Here is a 15,465-nt window from a genome sequence, read left to right as displayed (position 1 = left end):
AGGCAACATCACTGCCTGGTAACAGCAAGCGATGACAGCGTTTTATTCCACAGCCTATAACAGGAAAATACCTTTGTTTTCTGACCTGACAGAAATAAAAGCTTATTTGACTTTTATTTGACCAGTATTTACTTAGACTCATTTCAAAACTGAAATACAGAATCAAATTTCTCTGTAAACTTCTATTAATGAAACACAATGCTTTTTTTTCCTGTGCATTTTAAGGTCCTTTTACAAGTTTAAACACAAACAATGCTTTCACTTTTAGCACCTTTATCTTTTTACATAAAACAACAGCAATACCATAATGACAAAACAAAACAATGAATCTACTGGTAGCAAAAAAGTACAGAATAGGACAAAAAAAAAAGATTCAAGCAGAAACGACAACAAAAAGCCCAACTCCAAAAAAGATTTACTCATGCAGACAAGTTGTGTTGCATTCTCTGACCCATCAAAACCTAGTCTTTTTACTGATACACACACACACACACAAAATAACAAATTCAACAGATAGGCTCCACATAATTATATAGTAATATGTTCAAATTTGGCTTCTACCATACATTATAAACTGTATATAAATATCAGTAAGTGATAAATATTTCTGAATCTGTAAATCATCTAAAGCTATGCTTTTTTAATTATTTTTTTTCTTGTAAAACTATATGTTCCTTACATCCAAAGTATTTATAGAATTGTTTTTGCCCTTTCCTGGTAAATAGTGCCTCTGAAACTGAAGACTTCCAGACTAACTCTGCCCTAGAAACTTTGAGACAGAACACAACAGAGCTAAGTAATCAGAAAAAAAAAGCTGGAAACAGATTCTCATAAACCAGAATGACACTCCTGTGGTGAGAAGTAAGATGCATCGTCAGCGTAGAATCAAACACTGTTTAAGGTTTGAAATTTTACCATTAGTACCTTACATGATACTTTTATCTGAAGTGACCTACAAAATGTGAAACACCTTAATAACAGAGTCAATCAAGAGGGGAGTATTGTCTCCTTTACTTTTATAACTCTTATGACCTATCAAGGTTTACAATAAACCTCAGGATTGTGAGCAAAGAAAACTGCAGTGTTTTCTTCAGTCTTGAGACACAGAGTCCTGTGCTGTGTTCTGAGGAAGGCTCCCCGCTGGTGGACCATTGCTGAAAAGCAACTTTCTGATGATGTCTGCATAGAAAGGCCCATAGATGGCCCTGTTGTAGTTGACCAAAGAAATGAACTTTCTTCCGATAAGTCCAAGTTCAGCTTTGATCGGAGTCAAGCCGGCTGGTACTTGTTCAAGTTTGGTAAGGGGTTTGGGGTCAGAGAGGAGTACAGTGAAGTACTGCTGCACACGATCCTCTGTGGAGAAGAGAAGTGTTAAATACTTCCACCAACACTAACTTCAAACAAGCAAACAAAAATGAATATCATGCAAAATTGTTTTTATTTCCACAATTCAATTTAAAAAAAATAAACTTTCAGAGAATATAGATCCAGGGAGGGCAGACTGTTTCATTGATTTTGAATATTTGTTTTTTGTTTTTTTAAATAAGTTGAGGATCCAGTTGATAAAACCCCACAAATATAAGATAAAAAATAGAATATTATGGAGTAATCTCCGTTTACTTTGCATTTTTTGCAAAAAGATATAGAGATTATGAACACATCAAATCAATCAAAACTGAGTATTTTTAAAATATGTCCATCTTCAATACGTCAATAGTATGGGTGGGGCCAGATCCTGCAGGAAGATTAAATCTACATTTCTGTCCAGATCCTCAGCAGAAGGAATCATGAAGTTCTACACAGCAGTGGTCCCCAACCTTTTTCAGACCACGAACTGGTTTAAATTAGACAATATTTTCATAGTCCGGTTAAAACAGGGCTAAAGTTGGCATTTTGAAGCTTCCAGTTCCTGTAAATGCACTTTCAAAATAAAACGTCACTATAAGACATTTTATTTAAAAAAATCTAAAATACCAGTATTTTTTTATTTTTAACAGATGATAAAGATTCAATGAAATAAAAATGGTTGATTTTTACAAGTTGTTTCTGATTTGACAAATTCCATAAAGGAAAAATGATTTCATGATTTCTTTCTTTTTTTTGCCATTTTAACACTCAATCCAGGCTCCTATTATCTTTCAGGGCAAAAAGATTGATCATATTTTGTCTTCACATGTATCTTCATTCATTGAGTATTTTTTTCAACAAATTGATATTTTCTGTGCAAATGTTTCTGAAAAGATGCCTTCATAAAGTAGCACTACTGTATGAAAATTCTCAGATATCACTTTCACAAATTTCCACAAATCAGCAACTTTATTTGATTCAATCTTGATTCCCTGTGAAATAAGTTTGAACTTTTTGATGAAGATTTTCTCTTTAACATTAAAGTGGAGGCTAACAACCGGACGCTAGCTTCAGCTACGTCTGAATTGTAAGGTATGATGGGTGAATAAAGCAAAATAAAATGACGCAACCGTTGTAAATCTTGTATTTTCTAAATATAATATAAACTAATGTGTCACCAATTTTATTATCTGCGTGTGTGAAACAGTCGAGTTTGTTGCAGCGTATTAGCATGTAGCATATTCGAATACAGGACAACCACTGTCTCAATAATTCTGTAAATTGAGGATTTTCCAGTTTTGTCTGTAAACAGCAGATTTATTGTTCTTTGAATTCCAAAGCTCTTCTTTGGTTTCCTTCCTGGCTCTTTTCTCCTCGACGAAACGTTCCAAATACGTTTTATTGTTTAGTTTTTGCTAGCTTTGGGCTACTAACAGCAATCAAGCTAGCTGCTTTAAGTCACATGACCAAGACTGATGTTGTGAACAGAATCTGACAGTTTTCCAAAATAAAACTTCTTTTAGGACCAGAAAATAAACTAAAGTGGAAATAATCAAAGTATTTTTTTTCTTCTGTCTGCAGTCCGGTACCTCAGTGACCCACGGAGCGGGGGAGGGGGACCACTGCTCTAGAACATTCTGCTGGAACCATAATTTATGTCAAAATAAATACTTAAAATCAATTAAACAGTGAGCTTTGAATCTATATTCTATGAAACATTATTTTTTTAATGGAATTATAGAAATAGATACACTTTTCATGAAATTCTAATTTTGTGCTTTTGTGAAAATGGCATCAAACATGACTTGTTTCATCTTACCAACGAGAGTGCGAATGGGGTTGTCCTTCTGCGTGATGCTGCATATCTGTCCAGTCAGCATGGCCTGCACCTCTGACGTCAGGGCAGGGTAGTTCCTCTCAGACAGAGACTTGTTGAGTTCACAGCAAACCTGAGCACTGATGGCCTCTAGTGACTCCTCGGATTTAAAGTCTCTGTAGAAAGACAAAAATAACTATGAAGATCAGTAAAACGCCTGGGAAAGAAAAGTTGTTCGACTGATGGAGACTTAACGGTTTGTGCATCCCATCCAGCAGCACGCTGATCATCCTCTTAAGGCGGTCAGAGAGTGATGCGAGACCCTGGATGGGCTCTCCGACGGTGTTGTAGACGATCAGCATGACCTCGTTCACGGCTTGGCTCTGGTTGAGCTGCCACTTAATCTCTTGCAGACGCGACTCGTCCATCACCAAAGTCTGCAAGGGAGCAGGAAAACTTCACTTGAGATGTGAAAAACTTTAAAAATGTCAGAAAATACTGGAAGTTCAAAACTTTAGAAGGAAACATCTCTAATGTGATGTAAAAGTATTACCTCAGGTATTGGGTTCTTTGAGTAGTCCCATCTGAGTATGTGTAAAAAGGCAGTGTTGAGGATTTGAAAAGGACTAAGCACAACAGTCTTTCCAGCCCCGTGGTCTGTTTTTGTTTCCATGGTAACAGTAGCTGATGACACCTCCTCCATAGCTGCCTGAATCCAGGCAGTGGTGTGGTTTAGCGCAGCTGAGGACATCCACAAAAAATTTTATTTTAAGCTCATTCTGTTTAAAAAAGAACAGATTAATTATTTTATTTTTAAACCTACTAGGTGTTTCGTCCAAAATTTTCTGAAATTTTTCCCTTTCGTATTCAACGCTGTACTTCTGCAGCAGAGGCCTTATGAGCTCAATGGAAAAGTTGATGCTGTCCACTCTCATCAGCTCTATTACACGGAAAATCTCCCTAGAATGAGAAGAAAAAACAAAAATCAAAGTCACAAACGAGCTCAAAAGCTTGTGATTTAAAAAAAAGGTTGTTTGTGCATTACTTTAAGAGAATCACAATGTTGTCGCTGCTTTCCCGCAGCTTCTTGATTTCCCCCTCCCTCACTGGAGCGCAGAGCTTCCCCATAGTGTTGATGATGAAGGACGCCAGACCTTGGATGTCTACAGCGTTGTTGTCAGCCTGCTGACGAATCAGGTCCATGTCTAGGACCTCCGTGATCTGGGTCCGCATTCGGTTAGCACCCGGATTAAGGAATGACAGAAGAATCTGTGCAGGAAAAATACGGTTTCAGTTTAAAATATATTTAAATTATGGGGAAAAAAACCCCAAAATGTCTCCAAAAATCAAACATCAACAGGTGAGCGCTCACCTCTCTGATCTCCTCTAATAGTTTGATGGCAAACTGATATTTAGGCGGGTCATCATTCAACTCCTCCCTCAGCATGTCCCAGAAAGCCTTGTGCATGTTATCTCTAACAGCCTCAAATAACCTAGAAATGTAAAGATGAGGACATAAGTTGAAGCATGTTTTACATTTAACAAATTATTTTCGCTTCTTAAGACGTGGATGGGTCAAAGCCAAAGAAACTGAGACAAAAATAAATAAATAAATAAAAATCCACATCAAACAAGAGCTCGGGTCTTAAGAGGTTAAAATATTATTATTGTAGTATTGGGGCCATCATGACAAAAAATGTTTTAATGAATATATGAGAATAAAGTCGTAAAAGTGTAAGGGAAAAAAATACTGAAGGTGTAAAATTATGTGGAGAAAAAAAATAAATCAATCAACATTTTATGTGAATAAAGTTAAAAAATCTAAAGACAAAAGATGTTATTTTGCTAGAATAAAAAAATGAAATATAAGCAATAAATTGAAAGTCTACAAGGAAGAAGCCAAACCTTTTCAAAAATAAATTTATTTATGTAAGCCTCCATTCACATTACATGCAGACTAAATCTATTTATGGAGATAAAACTTTAGTTCATCATAGAAATCTATGGGCCAAAACAAGAAAAATATTCTTTTATGTCATTGTTTGTATATTTATTGGTGAACAGACTTTTGCTTTATAATTTAATCTTGTAAATTCTCAATTTAGAACTTAAGAAATTACAATCTTACACTAGTAAATTTTTTTGTTATTCACTCAGATTTTTAGACTACTGTATTTCCATTAAATTATGACAATTTCTCATAATTTTGCAACTTCATAACTGTAAAGTTACAACTTTTTGCTCCTAAAATACAATTTTTAATCACATAATTTAATGATTTTACTCTCACAAAATTAAAACTTGTTTCACATAATATTACATTATTCTCATAAAATTGTCTTTTTTTACTCGTAATCTTTATAATTATAAAATTACAACTTTATTCTCATAACTTTAAAAATGTATGCTCCTAAAGTGCAGCTTTTATCACATAATTTAATGACTTTACTCTCATTAAATTAAAACTTGTTTCTCATTATTTTAAGACTTTATTTTCGTAAAGTTACAACTTTATTCTCGTTCCTTCTTCCTCATAATTTGACAACTTTAGGATTGTAAAATTCCATTTTTTTTCCTCATAATTTTACGATTTTACTCTCGTAAAAATGCAAGTTTATTTCCCAGCTGAAATAAATTAGCGAAGATCATAAAACCCCGTGAAATACATACAAAGTTTCCGATCTGTTTCCATCAATACCTGTTCTGTGGTCTGTTGTTTACATCCATGTGGAAACTGGGGTTCATCACAATCTCATGAGAAATTTTGAGGTTGAAAAGGTCCCTTGCTGATTCCATGACTTCATCCAAAGATAAAATTTTGGGTGGGCTTGCTGTGAAAATGACAGTTTAGACAAACAGTCGTGAGTTGGATTGCATCTAAAGGCAGTAAAGACAACACAAAAACCACGAGGAAACAACAACAACCAAGACTGAAAAACTGATATTCTTTCAAAGGTGCAAGCTTACAGGAGGGCGTGCAATGCTTGCTGGAGAAGTCGCTGTTGAAGCTGTCGCGAGAACAGTCCAGATCACTGACCACCTCTGATGAGGACTCCACATCGCTGCCCGTGTCCTCTGCGCTGGATGTGGAGGTGGGCTTCTCATCATTCAAGGGCATCTTGGGAATAAAAGATTCCAGACATTTAAAAAAAAAGAAAATCAATAAAAAGTGACTTTTTATCCTAAAAGAAATTGGAAAATAGTTTATTAATGTCACCCTACCTTTATTTAGAGTCTGTGACCATCAGTGTGTCAAGAAAGCAACGAGTCCTTGCTAAGGAGGAAAAATATTTAAAAATTAATAAAACAGTCTCCATGGAAACCAAAACAGACGCATTTCTTGCAACTTTTGTTGCTTGCAGATCCGTAGTAACACTGAACTACTGTAAATATGTCTGGAAAAATACTTTTTTTTATGAACAAAGTTCTCTATTGGGAGGGGCTGAAGAGAACACGAGGTCTGTGTACCGGAGATCAGCATGGTCTCCAAAGCAATGTGACACATAAAAAGGATCCTGTTTCACATGATTATGCGCCGTTTCTCACAGCCTAATAATGAACAATAAAGCCATACAAATTAGTTTTCTAAGCAACATTTATTTACACACTTTACCTAAATGAAACTTTAGAACGCCTAGACTTTTAATAAAAGCAGCCCTCTCTGCCTAATATCCTCAAAGCGGATGTGCTGGTAACCCGACCTCTGGGTTTTCTGTGCCTGGTCTCAGTTATCTCCAGACAAAAATTAAAACAGCTCTTGTAGTTTAAAGATAGCTCATGGGACGGCAGTGAAGGGAAGAGGAGGGGGGTGACGTGCCACTAATGCGTGTCCCTGCTCCGTCTGCAGCTACATCATCTGCTACACTTGACAGCTGGGTCAACGCTACTCATCTGACTAATTTCCAGAGATAAGCTGCAAGGATTGATGCAGAAAACCGATTGCAAAGCAGGCGTGCTCTTTTATAGGCTGCTTTTTTCATAAAAGTCCCACTCCGATCATCTTTTGATCTATTTTAAAGGTGTTCCCAGTGGTCTTTTGATTACGATTATGTTGTTTTTAGCCAAAAATCTAAAAACCTGTGTCGTTTTCTGACAGTTTCTGCAGATGTCACACCTAAAAGTGTTTTAAACTGGACTTTTTCCATCTGCTCCTGATTTACAGCAATTTGAAGAAATAAATACAATAACATTTTCTTTTAATATGTCCTTCAACATGAGAAAAACAACACAAAAACACATTTCATTGTAGTGGGTCTTCAAAAAGCCTGCGTAAATGCATTATAGAAGAAAATCTTTTATTATTGTACTAAAACATTAGACCGAAGCTAAATATTTAACTGCCATTAAATTACCAAATGTATTTTTATAATAAATATTTAATATTAACCTATATAAAATAGTTTGATTAACTCCTGCACAGACAAAGAGCAGCCTTGAGGACAGACTTGATGCAGTACTTTGTAAACAAAGCCCAGGATCAGGGAGGATGGGCTTCCCTGAAATACTCTCTTCCTATTGGCTGCTACCGCCTGTCACTCAAATCTCTGCGAAAACCCTTTGGTTACTTCACTGTCCACATGGAAAAGGAAAATATCCACACAGACTTACGCAGTGGGTACACGTGACCAGAGTTGCTAACCTAAACAAGACGTCGAGAGGGCATATTTAAGAAACTATATTGAGTTTCATGGTGACAACGAACGCAAATAACGCACGGGGACGACACGAAGACTGTCCCATTAACAGCCGTCACGTCAATGTACATTCTTCTAATCGTTTGTCGTCGTTCTAAAACAATATTTTTTATTATATAACAGAACATTGTGGCAATATGGGATTTGTTACAGTGAAAAATGTCATTCTAATCTTCATAAGCTCAATTTCCGCACTAGAGCGAACACAGAAAATGTACAATTACACATACTGCAAAGTAAGTCCGACCCAAATACACAAACTGTCAATACTTTAGCTATAAACTATTGTTTGATTTTACCTGATTCAAGTCTCTGCTAAGAGAGACCGACTCCAAAACAAAAAAACGAAGCTATAACTTGGTAGAGCTCCCGTGGAAATGCACTGCTCGACGTTTAAAAGCCCTTCGTTTGTACTGCTCTGTTCCGAGGACAATTGGGCTAAACCATTTCAAAGATAGGGGGGTTCAAATCATGGCAGAACCCAAATATTAGGTTTATGACCCTAGTATGTAAAAAATAAACACAACTATTAATTCAAAAGCACAACAAGAGGCGAATAACGACCTTGTAAGGTTAAAGGTAAAATCTTAAATGTTGTTCTTACGCGACATGGTACATTCCTCCCCTCACCTTGTTTATGTGGCACAGTTTTCTTTACGGATGAGACCCACTGACTTTAAAACAAAATCTTCGTCCTGTGCTGTGCTGACATTATTTGCAAAAATGCCAATAAATAATTAAAACATCCATTACAAAATTAACTAAATAAATAAAAGTCGGATATAAATACAAAAAAAGTTTGCTTAAAGTTTACATGATGATTATGAACTCATTCTACATATTTTTTTGGAGTGTTGGAAAAATACAATCTCTATGAAAGCTTTAGAAAAAAAAAAGTTATAATCTTGTCGGTAAATTCATCACCAAGTATCTTTAAGTATATATAAAGTAATATTCGGATGGATTTATAACCTCTAGGGGGCAGCAGTGCGCTAAAACATGATAGAAGAAGAAGAATGCCATGACGTCACAGCCCGTGATGGCGGTTGATTTGACTCCTCGATTTAGAAGGTTGAACAGCCAAACAAGAAGTTTTCGTGATAATATACAGCATGGTAAGCTCAAATCCTATTTGAAGAAAGTTTTTATTACGTTTAAATTGTTACTATTTGTATTAGTGGGATCGAATAGATTCCAGCCATGTAATTATTGTTAAATATGCAGACAAAAAGGTCAACGGTTCCACATCAGCAGGTTAGATCTGGTCAAGTTTATTAATATATTTAAATTTATACATTTATTATAGTGTTTGTGATCAATCTTGTATCTTTTTAACTTTGTATTCTGCTCTGGAGAGTTAAGGCTAAATAACAGATTAATTAAGACAGGTTGATTGATTGATAGTTAATTTATTTTGGGGGAAATTAATCAAAATATGTCCTTCAAAATAAAATACAAAACCTCTGAGAAAATGCATTTAAAAAGGTGTTTGAAGCATAGACTTTAATATATAAATGGTTTGAAGTGGGTGAGAATTAGGTCGAAACAAAAAAATATAAATTCACATTTGTACTTAATGTAAATTAAGAAAATCATAAAATATTATAATATATATATAATTCTACTTTTTTGTCTTTTGTTGATCTTCTGTGTTGTTTCTAAAGATTTTTCAGGACCATTTGGAGCCACCCAGCTGTGGCACAACATCATCCACGCCTTGCAGTCTCAGGTAGAGGTGCGGCGCTGCCGGAGACACCTCCGCGTTCATGCAGAATGCTTCACGGGCTCGGACGCCGTGGACACGGTGCTCAGCTACCTGATGCAGAACGTGGTGTTTTGCACGAGCGACTTGTCTCGCCTCAAAGCCGCTCGGCTCTGCCAGGCTCTGATGGAGGCTAAGGTGTTTGAGCCAGTGGGGACGAAGCTGTTTCGCAGAGAGAAGGAGGTGACCTTTGAGGACAGCAGCTACAGTCTGTACCGCTTTCTGGAGTATAAAGGGGTGAGCGGTTCCGCTGGGAAGGAGGGGAGTGTCGATATAGAAAATGTAGAGCCTGAGGAACATGGGGCAAAAAGGAAAAAGATGTCAAGGTTAGTTTCACTTTTTTTTCCTGCTGATGTGTCTTTTTATTTAGCATTTGTAGATCGTGTATTATTTCCTTTAAACACCAAATGAATATAATAGTGTTTTTATCATGTTCTTGGGGCTTTTTTGTGATGATAGAGGACATGTATATATTGAAAATTATGCTAAAAAATTGAATTTCTGGGTATAGGTTGGGGTTTTGAGCGGCTGTAAGCTAGCGGGAGATTGTTAACAGATGGATGATGGGAAGTAGAGGCAGGCTTACTCTACCCCAAAAGTCCCGCCCACAACTCAGACATGAATTTCTAACAAACTACCATTGTGGATAACCTTTTAGCTTCATCTTTTGCGAACTCTGAATGTTTATTTTTTTACATCCGAGATTGTTTGTGGGATAATTTTCATTGTTTATTTTTATTTGTTTTTTTGTTGTTCTTGTTTGAAAATAAAAATTTAAATGAATACACCAGCACTGGTCTGCTAGGGCTGGGTTGATCAAATTGAACTAAACTTAATAGATCAATAATCGATCCATAAAAGTAGAGATCAATCTAACGCATGAAGCTAAAATTGATACTAACGTATAATGGGATTTTCCATAGGACGGCTAAAGCTAACGCTCGGTTGACCTAAACATACATTGCTGAATAAATGAACATCTAAATAAACTCACAGGCATGAATTTTCAAAACTCTTTCAAGAAAAGATTTTTTAAAGTAACCATTTGTGGTCTAAAACATATTTTTTGTTCATACTTTCTTCTTCTTCTGGAATAAGGTGTAATGATGTAACATGATCACCACCTAGTGGCCAAACTGAGACACCCTCAAGGAGAGGCAGAACAATTGGTGGAGCTTCTCTGATTGTATCAGATTAATTTGAAAATCTTCAAAACATATATACAGATTATTAATGTATTTCTAAGCAAATGTGTAAACTGTGTAAACACAAAATTTAATTAAATTGAATTGAGGGGATAGAAAGTATCGAAAAAATTTGAATTGATTCTGGAAATTAATGGCGATACCCAGCCCCACGTTCTGCAGAAACTATGTCCTAAAAAGCGACATGTATTTTGATTTGGGCTAAAAACGTCATAATCCTAATTCAAAGATCACCGGGAAGGCTTCTAAAATAGATCGAAAGATAATTGGAGTATGACTTTAAAATCATTTTCTTATTTTTATGTTCTGCAGGTTTGACGAATTTTTGACAATCTCCAATCCGTTAGCTGTAAAACCATCAGAGAAGACGGTTGAAAGGCTTTTGAAGACCATTAACTTGCAGCCATGTGTGTCTTCAGCTCCGGAAAAGCCAACCACAAACTTCTTGTCCAAATCTGGTAAAAAATCCTCTTTGTTTGCAATTCAGACAAAAAGCTTTGAGCGGACATGTCATTCTGGTTCTCTTTCACGTGATTCCCAGTTGTAGATGAGGTGTGGAAGCAGCAGACCCTTCTGCAGCTGCTGCAGATGGTGGAGTTGCCGGTGTTGGAGTGCATCCTGACCTCTCCTGAAAGGGTTCAGCCTCAGCGCTGCAGAGCTCCTGCCCATGGAGACTTGGTTATCTCTAACACATGCCTGGACAGGGAGCCGCCCCTCAATCTGCTTCAGTCAGTACAAACAGTTGAAACAGAGTTCAGAAAACACCAAAAATGACTCTTAACCGATATCACCTTTTCCCCGCTCAGATTGGATGCATGGCTGTCAGCAGCAGCGGACTGCTTGGAACTCTTTCCAGATCAGCTGATTGTGGTTGCAGGGGAAAAGCTCAGCAAACATGACGGGGATTCCTCCACGGAAGCTAGCAACTCGCAGCAAACGATAAGCCATAAGCGACTGCTGTTTGACACTATTGCTAAGTACTACAACGGGCAGGAAAAAGCCCCGCTTCTCTCAGGGCGCTATCTGGATATACATGCTGCAATTCTGAATTTACTTGGTGAGATTCAAAAACCATTTTTCCTTCTTTCTATTTTTGATTGTTGTCACTTTTTTATATTTTTAAATGTATTTCCAGATGAAGGGAAGAGACAGGAAGCGATTAGAGCATCCCAGCTGTGTTTGCGACTGCTGGACACGAGCTCCAGGGAGGAGCTGCGCAGACTGCTGGGCTTCATGGCCATCGCAGCTCAACCAGATGCTTGCCAGTTGCAGAAGAAGGTAGCTTTGATGGCCCATCGGATCAACAAATCACTCAACGTATTAAAAATCAAAGCGACAAATAAAAAAATCATTACTTTTTAGATATTAAAATAAAAAATAAAAATCCACAAATGAAAAGGTAGGTCCTGTGGGACATCACTGATTGGATGATGAAGGATGTTTTGTCCAAACTGTTCCAAAGAGTTAATTGAACATGTCAGTGAACTTTTGCAGTGGGTGGGGCTAGAAGCGTGAAGAAATTGTATTGTAAAATATCACTGTGACCAATAACGTCTGGTTGAAAAGGTTAACAAATGTCATCCAACCAGTGAAATTGATTTCCAATTTCATTTTTTTAACATTTCATTTTGATTTTTGGAAATTAGTTTTATTTTCTAAATTGTTTCGTTTTTATATTGTTTTATTGGATATATGTTTGGATGTCTAAAATGTATATATTTTTGGTTTTGTTTTGCTTTTGTAACCGTCATTTTGATCTTTGTAATGTTTTTACATTGAGTGGTTGTCACTTCCAGGCCACCGTAAGTAGCCTTGGACATAACCGACACTCCAATTAACACAAAAAAATCTTAAACGTAATCAGAATAAATTCACTTCAGCATTTATATTAGTGTGATTGTAAGAATAACATTTTCTACTTAGACAGCCGCTATAGGGATAAAAAAAAAAACGTATTTCTTGTGATTTTGTTTTGCTTATTTTTTTAGACAGACAACAGGATCCTGGTTTGCCGCACTTTTCAGAGAGCTCTTATTCAGAGTCATGAACTGACTCGATCTCACACTGAAACTCTGGTGTTCTTCCTGATGGATCATCATACTGAGCTCTTCAAGGTATTTTGGAACTCTCTATTTTCATGACATTTATAAAGACAGTGTGTTGTTTTTGTAAATTAATTTTAAGTAGATTCATTCAATTTCTTTTGCTATGCAGAGATATTTTCCATTACATATCTTCAGTTAATTCTACTTCCTGTTATGTTTTTTTCTTAACAACGAAGACGCCTACAGCCCTTATTGAAGCAGTGAGAGCAGCTGTGAGAACGCTGCAGCAGGGCAGAGACCCCGACTCTGTTGCAAGTAAGTGAATTTCACCCTAAATTTAACCGTTTAACTTCATGACTTGACATTTTTGGACTCTTCAAATAGACTTCCAGACTTTACAGAAGTTATACATCTGTGTTTCATGTTTGCATTACCTTTACACACAGCATTTGCATGATTCTCTGCACTCATTGTTTGTGACTTCTGTTGCTCTTCCTGTACGTTTTCCTGAGCAATGTTAAAAAATAAAATTATACTAAGCAACTTGTAGCAGTTCCTATTTGTGTAGATGCTTTTTTGGGGGAAGTGCACATCATACAATAAAGTAATTTGTTCTAAACAGTATTTTATTCTTAAAGTCAACCACTAAAATATTTATTTTAATCATCAAGAAGTTATGTTAAAAGTGTTTTATACGTGGTTTGTGGTACAGATTGGTGTCAATCCTCTCACTCTTGTGTTGCAGCTTTCACCTTCTGTCAGCAGGTGACTCCACAGGAGTACGAGGATCAGCGTGAGGCCGCCACCCTGAAGAACCTCAAGCAACTTCTCCAAGAGATTTCATCAAGCAAGAGCATGAATGTGAAGGAGAAGAGAAAGCTGCTCAAAGAGTTCGAAAAGCATCACCCCGTGGTCTTTCTTCAGCATTTTTCCAGCACTTTCTGAGACTGTGATGCTTGTTTGGTACACAACAACTTCAGGAAATTAGTTGCAGCATTAAAAAAGGGAATTATTGGTGTTGAAGGGAAAAAAAAGAAGTAGTTATTGATATAAAGTGGTTCATGTATACAGGTGTATACAATTCTGCTAAATCCTGGGGTTCATTGTGTTTTACATTTTTTTGTGAGTTTTTAAGAACAAAAGCTAAAAAAGGAATAAAAAATTCCTGAAAGGATCTATTCAGGTATAATTATGGAGGATTTTGCACTAACTTTAAAATGTCATTAATTGTAATCTAGTCTTTTTTTACTGTAGCAAAAAAGTCTTCCATGTGTTGCTCCTGTTACGGCATAAAATACCTAAATGGAACAACCTTTCAAACTTTTATTAAGCTTTGATTTAGGAAAACGTACAAACGAAAGCTAATGTCAGAAATGAGTTTTCTTGAAGCATGCTTTTATGTTTATATCATAAGTTTTGTCAAAATAGCTCAGGGTAACAAGAAGGATCGATTCTTTTTAGACATTTCAATATTTTTACTTGAAAAATAGCAATGATTACTCGATTGAAAAGCTAGATGTATTTGTTTTTTAGTCTAATAAGTTCACTTTTATTGTTTCTAGGTGTTGTTTTTATCACTTTATATTTTTTAACAATGTTCTGGAGAAAATCAGCTGTAATTTCATTTTGTCAGAATTTATGGTGGTTAGCAAAACACTGACACTTGTTGTAATGCACTTTATGCTGCTAAAGCATGTAAAAATACATGAAACAATTAAAATGGTTCTCAAGCAAGGCTATTTTTTGACTTTTTTTACAGCCCCTGTGCCAATACATATGTTGTAAGGGAATGAATATTCCATTATTTTTTCAAGGATTGAAAAATATATATGCTCCCAATTTATATAAATTAAAGACATTTCGAGTAATTTACTCCTATTTTTTCTTCTTTCAGTGGTACATCCAAAGTCACAGAACATGTAAGCATGTTGTCACTCAAAATTACAAACTTTATGACATTTATAACCTAAAAATGCAAAATTGGGGGGAAATTTTACAAAAAACATCCAATGTAACTAATAAGCAATGATAACAAAAAGACAAACAATGAAAAGCAAAGGTATTATTTTACATAAAAACTTAAATAATCTAAGAGTTTTGAGGATATAATTATTTTAAAAATGTTATATAGATTTGTCATTTTAAAAAAACAAAAAGATTGGTCTCAGTTTAAAAAAGGACAATTATGAATACAAAAATTAAAAAAATAATTCAGTTGGTAACTAAGACTTAAATATGTTTGTCTTTCTGTATAAAACCACAATGACATGTGAATAAAGGAATATTGTTTTATGTTGAAAAATCCTAAAATTACACATTACCATCCTAAAAAAAGACATTTCTAGGTTTCAATTCTGTTTTTACACAAAGATTGTTTCATTGAATATTAAATCTTGATTTTTTTTTTTTTGCATGTACATATTTTTTATGGTTGTTTTAAATCAATTTATTTCATTTTAGAAAGAAAAAGATAAAAAGTAAATATTTTTAAAAGCTTGATCTTGTGGTTGTGCTCTTTTTAAATAAAGTTGGGACAGGGATGTTCTATTTTTTATTTTATTTTATTTATTTTATTTATTTTATTTATTTTATTTAT

General features: G+C 35.5%; 2 protein-coding genes across 2 annotated transcripts; one reads left to right on the top strand and one right to left on the bottom strand.

Annotated features, from left to right (window-relative positions):
* Nucleotides 1-101: 101 nt before the first annotated feature.
* Nucleotides 102-8,313, bottom strand: tcp11l2 (t-complex 11, testis-specific-like 2). The gene is made up of 11 exons (XM_024291472.2): nt 8,157-8,313; nt 6,386-6,437; nt 6,131-6,281; nt 5,862-5,994; nt 4,536-4,656; nt 4,209-4,432; nt 3,987-4,123; nt 3,717-3,904; nt 3,419-3,600; nt 3,167-3,339; nt 102-1,353 (listed from the first exon to the last, which is right to left on the bottom strand). The coding sequence occupies exons 3-11, from the start codon at nt 6,279-6,281 to the stop codon at nt 1,091-1,093; spliced, it is 1,572 nt and encodes a 523-aa protein (XP_024147240.1). The 5' UTR covers nt 6,386-6,437; nt 8,157-8,313; the 3' UTR covers nt 102-1,090.
* Nucleotides 8,314-8,850: 537 nt separating this feature from the next.
* On the top strand, nt 8,851-14,604 carry depdc4 (DEP domain containing 4). The gene is made up of 9 exons (XM_024292883.2): nt 8,851-8,972; nt 9,522-9,945; nt 11,137-11,282; nt 11,366-11,552; nt 11,631-11,881; nt 11,960-12,102; nt 12,813-12,938; nt 13,106-13,184; nt 13,615-14,604. Exons 1-9 carry the CDS (start codon nt 8,879-8,881, stop codon nt 13,812-13,814), a joined length of 1,650 nt encoding a protein of 549 aa, XP_024148651.1. The 5' UTR covers nt 8,851-8,878; the 3' UTR covers nt 13,815-14,604.
* The last annotated feature ends 861 nt before the right edge of the window (nt 14,605-15,465 follow it).

Source organism: Oryzias melastigma, linkage group LG23 (genome assembly GCF_002922805.2).
Source record: "Oryzias melastigma strain HK-1 linkage group LG23, ASM292280v2, whole genome shotgun sequence".
NCBI classification, from domain to species: Eukaryota; Metazoa; Chordata; class Actinopteri; order Beloniformes; family Adrianichthyidae; genus Oryzias; species Oryzias melastigma.
This window is presented reverse-complemented; position numbering and strand designations above follow the sequence as displayed.